Genomic DNA, 10,404 nt, shown 5'->3' with positions numbered 1-10,404 from the left:
CAGAGAAAAATCAATGAAACCACAACCTGGTTCTTGGAAAAGACCAATAAAATCAATAAGCCTCTAGCCAGGCTAAGAAAAAAAGAGAAGACACAAATTGCTAATGTCAGAAATGAAACAGGAGACATCACTACAGATCCTATAGGTATTAAAGGGATAATAAAGGAATATAATGAATAACTCTATGCTGACAAATCTGACTACCTAAATAAAACGAACTAATTCCTTGAAAGACACAATCTACCTAACTCACACAAGAAAAAGTGTAATATCTGATTAGGCTTATCTCTATTAAAGAAATCAAATGAACAACTAATAATCTTTCAAAACAGAACGCACCAAGCCAGATGAATTCACTGGTGAATTCTACTAAACATTTAAAAAGAAACTACCAATTCTCTACAATCTTATTCAGAGGATAGAAGCACAGGGAATATTTCCTAACTCATTCTATGAGGCCAGAATTACACTAGCACCAAAAGCAGACAAAGACATTATAATATAGATGCAAAAATCCTCAACAAAAAATTAGTAAATCAAATCCAATTAGTAAATCAAATATTAAGAGAATTATACACTATGACCAAGTAGAATTTGTCCTAGGTAATCCGCCTTTGCAAATATAATTAATGTAATCTATCACATCGACAGGCTAAAAAAGAAAAACTACATGATTGTATTATAGATGCAGAAAAAGCATTTGATAAAAGCCAAACCTGTTCAATACAAAAACTCTCAGTAAACTAGGAATAGAGAGGAACTTCCTCAAATTGACTGACAACTGAAGTGGAAGACTGAGCCACTTACCTGTGGAATCTCATACTATCTCTGGGTTGACAGTATCAGCGCTGAGTTGAATTCTTGGTCACCCTATTGGTGTCTGAAAATTGTTTGTTTGTTACACATGCACAAGCACGTGCATGCACACATGCATTCATGTACCAGGAACCTAATTTAATGACCAAGTATTATTTATTCATAGCATAAAAGGATGGTCAACATTTGCAAATCAATCAATGTGATAAACATTAACAAAATGAAAGGTAAAAAGGTCGTATCATCATTTCAATAGATGAAGGAAAAGCATTTGACAAAACTTAACACCCATTCATGATAAAAAAAAAAAAAACCTCTCAACAAGTGGGTCTAGAGGAAAGGTACTTCAAAATAATAAAGGCTATATATGACAGGTGATATTATACACAATGGTGAAAAACTGAAAACTTTTCCTCAAAGATCAGAAACAAGACACAGATGTCCATTCCAGCTACTCGTATTCAACATAGTACTGGAAGTCCTAGCCAGAGCAATTCGGTAAGAAAGAGAAATAAAAGGTATTCAGTACTGAAAGGGAAAAGTAAAATTGTCTTTATTTGCAAAGACCAGAATATTATATATACAAAATCCTAAAGACTCCACCAAAAACTGTTATAATAAACAAATACAGTAAAGTTGGAGAATACAAAACAATACAGAAAAATCAGTTATATATATATATACATTAACAATGAACTATCTGAAAAATTAAGAAAAAAATCCCATTTGTAATTACATCAAAAAGAATAAAATATCTAGGGATAAATTTAACCAAGGAGGTGAATGATCTATTCTCTGAAAACTATGACACTGATGAAAGAAACTGGAGAAGATACAAATAAATGAAAAGACATTCCATACTCATGAATTGGAAAAGTTAATGTTGTTAAAATGTCCATGCTACTCTAAGCAATCTACAGATTCAATGCGACCTTTATCAAAATTCTTATGCAACTTTTCACAGAAACAGAAAAAACAATCCTAAAATTTTTATGGAACCAAAAAAGACCCCAAATAGTCAAAGCAATTTGAGAAAGAACAAAGCTAGAGGTAGCACAATTCCTTATTTCAAATTATATTACAAAGCTACAGTAATCAAAACCATAGCACTGGCATAAACACACACACATAGGTCAATGGAACAGGATAGAGCCCAGAAATAAATCCATGTCTTTTTGGTCAATTAAATTACAGCAAAAGAGCCTAGCCTATACAACGGGGAAAGTACAGTTGCTTCAATAAATGATATTGGAGAAACTGGACAGTCACATGAAAAAGAATAAAAGTGGACCCCTATCTTATACCAGACACAAAAGTCAACTCAAAATAATTGAATGTAAGCTCTGAAACTGTAAAACCACCTAGAATAAAATTTAGGGGATAAGCTCCTTGACATTGATCTTGGCAATAATCTTTTTGATTTGACACCAAAACCAAAGGCAAAAAAAAGCAAAAATAAAAAAGTGGATGACAACAAACTAAAAGCTTCTATACAGCAAAAAGCTTCTATACCACCAACAAAATGAAAAAGCAACCTACGGAATAGAAGAAAATATTTGCAAATCATATCTGATAAAGAGGTTAATATCCAAAATTTATAAAGAACTCAAACAACAATAGAAAAAAAATCTGATTAAAAAATGGGCAAAGTAACTGAAGAGACATTTCTCCAAAGAAGACATGCAAATACTTGACAGGTACATAAAATGTACTGAACATCACTAATTACCAGGGAAATACAAATAAAAACTATGACGAAATATCACCTCATACCTATTAGAATGACTACCATCAAAAAGACAAGAAATAACAAATGTTGGTGAGAATGTAGACAAAAATAAACCCTTGTGCATAGTTGCTGGGAATGTAAAACGGTATAGCCACTATGAAAAACAGTATGAAGGTCACTCAGAAAAGTAAAACCAGAACCACCATATGATCCAAAAATCCCACTTCTGGATACATATCCAAAGGAAATGAAAACAGGATATCAAAAAGATACCTGCACTCACAAGTTTATTGCAGCATTATTTACAATAGTCAAGATATGGAAACAACCTAAGTGTTTATCAGTGGATGAATGGATAAAGACACACACACACACACACACACAGAGAGAGAGAGAGAGAGAGAATGGAATATTATTAAGCCACGGGAAAGAGGAAATTCTCTCATTTGTGATAACATGTATGGACACTGAGGGCATTACATTAAGTGAAATAAGTCAGACAGAGAAACACAAATACTGTATGGTATCACTTTATGTGTAATCTAAAAGAGCTAAATTCACAGAAATAGAGACTAGAATGATGGTTATCAGGGACTGGGGGTGGGAAGGAATGGGGAAATGTTGGTCAAAGAGTACAAACTTCCATTTTTAAGATGAATAAGTTCTGGGGATCTAATGTACAGCATGGTGATTATAGTTACTAACACTGTTATTATATACTTGAAAGTCACTAAGAGAGAACTCAAATGTTATTACCACAAAAAAGAAGTGGTAATTATATGATGTGATGGAGATGTTAGCTAATCTATGGTAGTAGTCATTTTGCAATATAAAGGTGTATCAAATTGTACATCTTAAACTTACATAATGTTATATGTCAATTATATTTCAATGAAGCTGGAAAAAAATAAAATGTAAAAAAAGTGATATTTTTCTCGTTTCTACATGAAACGTAAAAGAACTGAATATACAGTCTTATTTTGTAATATTTTTAATTTTCAAAAACTCTAGATTTTATCTCAATTATTTTAGATATATATTTTATGTATTTTATGTACATATAAACCTTTTTATTTACATGTAAATATAAACTTTAGGTTTTTAAAAAGAATTTTACATTTTATTTAAAAATAAAAATTTATATTTTCTTATAGTTAAGAATGGCTTTGCAAAGGAGAATTAAAATATTCACTTTCTCATCCCACAGTTGTTTTATTGGGAAAAGATGAAACCAATATGTATTAGAGATTTCTCTGGCTCATGAGAGGGAAATATCTACTCCAGAGAAAGTGGGCTAAATTATAAATGAAAAGCATATATGAGAAAAGTTATTTTCCCTTGGCTTTACAGATGTTTATAAATTACTTTATTGTGCCTTATTCAATAGAATGTTTTCAAATACTATTATAGTGCAATTTAATTGCAGCGTCAATTTGAGACCATTCAGTCTAAAAAAGGAATTAAACAATTCAAACGTAGATGTGATGAATTAATATTTTCTCACTAGAACTGTACTTCTGCCTTAAAATGGAAACTCTAGATATGGCTGAACTAGCTTGTATTCATCTGGTATCAACCCCAACTAAGGATAAGAGTTCTTTTAGGTGAACTTAGCAATATACACATGTGATAAAGAAAGACAAAGTGTTGAATAATTATTTTCAATCTCATGGTTTTTCCTAGAACTGTGCTGATGCTTGCATTTCACAGTGCAGAAGCAACAGTGGTAACGCTGCTGTGCCTAGCACAAATCAAAGGCAATAATTTTATTCTTTCCCACTACATACTCCCAGTAAAAGCACTGCCAGTTTTATATAAAAATGTGTTTTACAAAACAGTATAAAATACTAGTTTTATTAAATTTTCACCTTCAGAATACATTTTATTTAAAAAAATTATGTGCAGTAAAAAGAAAAGCATACATAAAGCATTTCTGGTACATACATAACAAAAAATGCTGGTTGTCTAGAAGCAAAGCACTTGCACAGCAGTTTAAGCTGCGAGATCAACTAGCCACTTTTTTTCCACTTTTTTTTTCATGGAAACTTACTAGAAAGACTGGTCAACAAATAATGGTTATTCAGACATGCGTATTTAGCACATATTTTCTCAAAAATTAGTGAAGTGACATAGTAGTTCAAGTACAATAACTGACAGTATTTGTACCCAATGATAAATTTGAGTTTTTAAGCAGAAATTAGAATTTTGGAAAATTAATTTTTGTCAACATGAGCCTGACAGCTTCCCAGTACTTAAAGACATTCCTGATGAGATTGGTGGTGATAGGAACGAATGTAAGTTTTGATACTGTAAAATGAAAATGTCAGTGTTTGGAAGATCTGTATAACAATGAACCAGTATTTTCCAAATGAACCGTGCACAAAGCTATAAGTCCTGTGTGGACAAAAGATCTATTAAAAGTGCAAGACACATCAGGAAGTTTTAATCTATCAGTATGAAAAGCTCATTGATATAATTTCAGATTCCACATCACAACTAAACTTCAAAAAAACCACAATTTTCAAATTCTGGTGAGGTATGCAAGGAGAATATCCATAATCAACTGAGATGGCAATCATAATATTCTTTTCTTCTGACTACGTATCTGTATGAGGCTGGATTTTCTTCATAGACTTCAACCAAGACAACATATCACACCAGACTGAATACAGAAACATGTATGAGAACCCAGTGTCTTTTAAGTCAGACAATAAAGAGATCTGCAAAAATGTAAAATGATTCCACTCTTGTTAAACAAATTTTTTGCTTGGAAAAGGTCATTGTTTTTCATAAAAATATGCTACTTGTGTTGATATGTAATAAATTTATTGTTATTTTTAAATGAAGTAAAATATTTTTAAAACTTTGTTTTAATTTCAAATATGATAAATATTGACAGATATAACTCAAATATTAAAAAAGTTAAGTGGGATCTTCAATAATGTTTGAGAATATAAAGTGAGTACAGACAAAAACATTTGAAAACTGCATTTTCAACATACTGAAGTATTCTAAGAAAAGAAAAAACAAAGTTGGATGATAGGGTAAATGCATATCACTTACAACAAAAAGGCCTCATTCACAGCATCAAAGAACTCAGGCCAGAGCATTTCCTGAGGTTCATGTCCATGGTAGGTGAGCAGAGCCTCTACCAGTGGTTCAAAATCTGGCAGAGTGACAAGTGGAACACAAACTCGTGATAGGGACCTTACTCGTTCAGGAGCCATTCTATAGAATAAATAAAGTAAGAAATAATTACCCAAATCGTAGAGCCACATGTAATTAAAGACATATCAAATCTTCATTTTATATGAAAAGGTTGATGACAGGTCATTTGTTCTGCCCCTCACATAAGAGGGCTACTCTAATGCCATCTATGAACGTTCTTTTCTTACTCAATTCTCTAGAAAGAAACTGTTTGGCTGCAGTTCCCATTTTAACTTCACTCGTTGTCAGGACTTTGGCATAACTATTGGCACCTCTAACTTGTGTGTTATGTACCACTGAGTTAGCTCTGACTCCTGGCAAATCCTATGAATGAGTGATGTCCACAATGTCCTGTCCTCAAAATCTATGCTCAGCCTCCGTATACTCATGCCTTCTTTTATGGAGTCAATCCATCATATATTTGGTCTTCCTCTCTTCCTGCTGCCTTCTATTTTTCCCAGCATTACCATCTTTCCTAAATAACCCTGCCCTTTCATGATGTACCCAAAGAAAGACAGCTTCAGTTTTGTCATTTTTGCCTCCAGCAATGTTTCAGGCTTAATTTGCTCTAGGACCCATGTATTAGTCTCCAACCAACCACACTCAAAACAGAACTCTTGAATTTCTTCCCCAAATGTTCTCTTCCCTCAGTGCTCTCTATCTCATTTGATCAAGCCAAAACCCTTGAAGTCCATTGTTGATTGCTCCCTTTCTCTTACAGCCCTCATGTGATCCAGAAGGAAATACTGTCAATTCATCTGACCACCTCTCAACACTTCCATTACTACCCCCTAATTCACCATCATCTCCAGTATGGGTTACTGTAGGAACCTCCTAACTTTCTCCCTGTTCCTGACTTCACCCCCATTGTTTATTATCAGAACAGTTCCAGCAACTCTAAAAAATTTAGATCACCGCACTTGTCTGCTCAAAGCTTAGCAATGTCTTCCCACCTCACACAGAGATCAAGCAAAGTCTTCTACTAAACACCAAGGCCTTTTGTGGTGGGACCCCCTTTTTTTCCTCTGGCTTCATTTCCTTCCACTCTTACCTTGCTTGTTTAATTCCAGCCTTACAGGGTTCCAACTATACCAGATAAGGTCCTGCACAGCCAGTTCCTTCATTTCATATAGCTCTCAGTTCCAATGCTTCCCTGACCATCCCATGTAAATGCACTAATATGGCAGCAATCAGCATCTGTGGCAATTTACATTTATTTAAATGAAATAAGATTTAAAGTTCCATTCCTCAGTTGGACTAGTCATACATCAAGTGCTCAACAGTTACATGAGGTTAGTGGCTTACAGTACTGGACAGTGCAAATTTACAGGACTTGTCTTTTATTGCAGAAAGCTCCACTGGACAGTAGAGTTAAACATATCAAGTGCCCTCCCACCCTACTGTGTACTTCCTATCTTTTCTTCAGAGTATTACATTTACTTGTTTATTGTTCATGGTCTGTTTCATCCTACTAGGATATCAGCTCAATAAGGGCAGGTACTTTTTTCTATTTTGCTCATTGCTCTATTTCTAGCTTGTAGGCACAACTACTTACACATACTACATGCTCAAGAAATAGATGTTAAAAAGTTAACAACTGGAGAGCAATAAAACAATAGTTTGAAATGTATGCTACTAGATCTTTTCTAAGTAGTTTTGTATATAATCAAATCTAGATAGTATGTTTTGTGAAACAAATGGAACCACAACATAGAATATATAGATGTCTCTCTTTTTACTTGCTGCCTATTATTAAAAAATATGTGATTCAATATGCCTCTACTTATAGACATTTGTTTCTAATTGTTCACGATTACAAACACTGCTGCAGAGGTATCCTTGCACATGCCTTTCTGTGCCCCATGTGTATTAAACTGCGTCCCAAAAGACTACCAGTTTACTTTTCCACTCTTGCCAGTGATATTATCATCGGTGTTTTTAATTCTTGCTAATCTGTACAAAAATTATCTCATTGCTTTCATTTGCATCTTCCTGATAACTTTCAAGATTATTTATATTTGTTACCACTTGTATTTCCTCTTCGACAAATGTTTTTAAATTAGTCCTATTCAATAAATATTTTTTGAGCCCTTACTGTATTCAAAGCTGTTTGTAGTTGTTCGTGACACAAAAGCAAACAAAGAAACAAAGCCCAGTAATGGAGAGAATAAAATGCCAGGTGATATCAGGTGCCATGATGAAAAGTAAAGCAACTGTGGGGCTAAAGAGGACAGAAATTTACTGAGGGGTATATTTGAGCAGAGATCTAAAGGAAGTATATAAGCAAACCACGTAAATATCTGGGTGGAAAAATGTTGCAGGCAGATACAAAGGAAATGCAAAGGTCCTGAGTAACTAGATACAGCAAGGAGGCCAAAGTGGTGAGACCACAGTGAATGTGGGAGAGGAGGAGGAAATCAAGTTTTCGTAGACTACTCTAAGAGCCTGGGATAGTCTTTTTTTTTGCTTCTTCTTCTTTTCCAAGAGCACTTCCGCCCCCATTTTCTGATCTCAGAGGCAACCACTTTTAAGCCTAACTCATTCTTTAGATATTTGATGTTTTTTCTGTGTTAAATGACTCTTATTTGGCTTGTTTGCTCATTTTTCTTTGTACTGATTATTTTAACCCCAAACTCCCATCCTAGTGTGTAATCTTCTTGCAATCTATTCAGACATATCTGACATTCTACCATTTTCATCTTCTTAAAGAAATTTTTCTTAGAACCTTTTAATCTGTTCCAATTGGGACAGTTTGCTTTTTACTCCTTTTGCCTTCTTGGTTAATTTTCTTATGCAGGAAATGGTACATGAGAAGTAAAGTATCTGAGATCTTGCATATCTGAAAATATATTTTACTCTCACGCCTGATTGACACTTTGGCTGAGTATAGAATTATGGTAATTTTCCTACAGAATTGTGTAAGTGTGGTTCTACTATCTTTTAGCTTCCAGTTCTTGAGACTTCCCAGGCTATTATGAATTCTGATCCTTAAATTTGTAAGACCTGTTTTTACATCTTGGAAGTGTTTGGATATCCTCTGAGAAATTTCACAATATGTCTTGGTATGGATTTATTTTTATTTAGTGTGCTGGGCACTCACTGGACTTTAAATTAGGAAAGTTCCATTCTTTTCTCTATTCTCTTTTTCTACCAACTCCAATTTTTTGGATATTGAACTTCCTGGACAGTTCTCTTTTCTTGTCATATTTTGGTCTTTTTGCTCTTTTTGGAATTTGGGATTCTATATTGCCTTTCCATGAATGCTCTGTTTAATGTGGCTTGTCTCCAGTACTTGTGGGGTCAGGATGTAGTGCTCATTGGGGTTGCCAATAAACTGCATTCTGAGCATAAGAGCATCCCCAAAATTGCTGGGGACTGATAGCCATTTTGTGCTTGCTTCTCCTCCAAAGTGTCTCCCCTCCTTCTTGTTGGAAACAATCTCATTTGGGGACAGTGGGTAAGGAGGAAGAGTGTATGAAGGCCTAGCCAGCTGGTTGCTATTACTGAAGTAGTCCAACAAATTATCTTGTTGGCTGCCAGGTACCCTCCTGCTCCTTGAATCCACCCCAAAAGTAACTTTTACCTTTTGCAGTAGTCCTCACTAGCAAGCTTTTGGGACTGTGCTATTTTCCTTCAAAAATATCCCACGACCTACCATTTTAAGCCTTTCTCATAATTTGTGGGTCATCAAAAGCCCCTCCTCCCATTTTATACAGTATTATATATTTGTTAAAATTCCTTGTCATTTCTAGGAGTTGAAAGTATAACGTGAATGCTAGGCCATTCATGAACATGGTTCATCAGTTGGCTTAGTGTCTTACATTTTCATCTTATTCTCTCCTGACTAGATTATGAGAGTTGCCATTCTTCACAGGTCTTGAACTTCAGTCATCAGGATCTGTCCAAGTTCTATCAGAGCTACTCAAAGTATTGTCTTCCGAATCAGCAGCATCAGCATCCCTGGGAATGAGGCCAAGGAATCATCTGTGTATATTTTTCCAGGGGATTCTTACACACACTAGTTTGAGAAACACTGCTCTACATTACTTTAGTAGCAGTCCCCAGAATTCGATATCAATCTCCAGTAATGATCCGAGTATATTATGGGGACACGATAGAACTACATTTAAGGTTTACATTTTATTGATGAATTTCTATAAATTGGTTCAGCTGTATTATTATTTTTTTTGATAATCAACAGTACTATTTTTTTGTTGAACTATACAATAATTTTCTTTAGGGTAAACATTTTGCCTTTCTCTTCAAATTATCACCTTTTTAAAAAATTCACTTCTTGTTCTTTACCACTTTTCTAAATAAGAGTCTCTTCAACAACACTTATCTTCCACAGTGCTCTAACATCTTTCTCTATCAAAGTGGTTTTAGACCTAAAATTAACGTTTTGAGTCTATCATCAAAGTTCTTAATGAAAAGACATATTGAGCTTGAGTTGTAAACTCAAATTAAAATTTAAAGTTTACAACTTTGGAATATATGAGTTTACTGAGTGGGCTTGGAGAGGGGGAAAGTTGTTGTGTGTAGAATGCTTTTTCAAATATTTATTTTGCACAGACTCTAGCAGAATATTTTGCATAGAGTAAGGGCTCTACGAACATTTGAGAAATTAAAAAATATGCCTGAGAGTTATGTGT

General features: G+C 34.2%; 1 protein-coding gene across 9 annotated transcripts in view; it reads right to left on the bottom strand.

Moving 5' to 3' along the window:
- The window catches only part of FANCC (Fanconi anemia complementation group C), a 240,373-nt gene that overhangs the window by 55,094 nt on the left and 174,875 nt on the right, over window positions 1–10,404 (bottom strand). For 8 of the 9 annotated variants that reach the window (XR_002777595.1, XR_002777594.1, XM_011382206.2 and 5 more), the window contains one exon: window positions 5,609–5,773. The exons of the other annotated variant lie outside the window; for it this stretch is intronic. Coding sequence is in view for 6 of the 8 variants with exons in the window: in XM_011382206.2 (XP_011380508.1) it covers window positions 5,609–5,773 (165 nt within the window). In the remaining 2 variants the exon portion in view is untranslated. The remainder of the gene's footprint in view (window positions 1–5,608; window positions 5,774–10,404) is intronic. 9 annotated transcript variants of the gene reach the window in all.

This window comes from Pteropus vampyrus, unplaced genomic scaffold, assembly GCF_000151845.1.
Source record: "Pteropus vampyrus isolate Shadow unplaced genomic scaffold, Pvam_2.0 Scaffold465, whole genome shotgun sequence".
Lineage (NCBI taxonomy): Eukaryota > Metazoa > Chordata > Mammalia > Chiroptera > Pteropodidae > Pteropus > Pteropus vampyrus.
The sequence above is the reverse complement of the archived record's forward strand: the minus strand, read 5'-3'. Positions and strand labels throughout refer to the sequence as shown.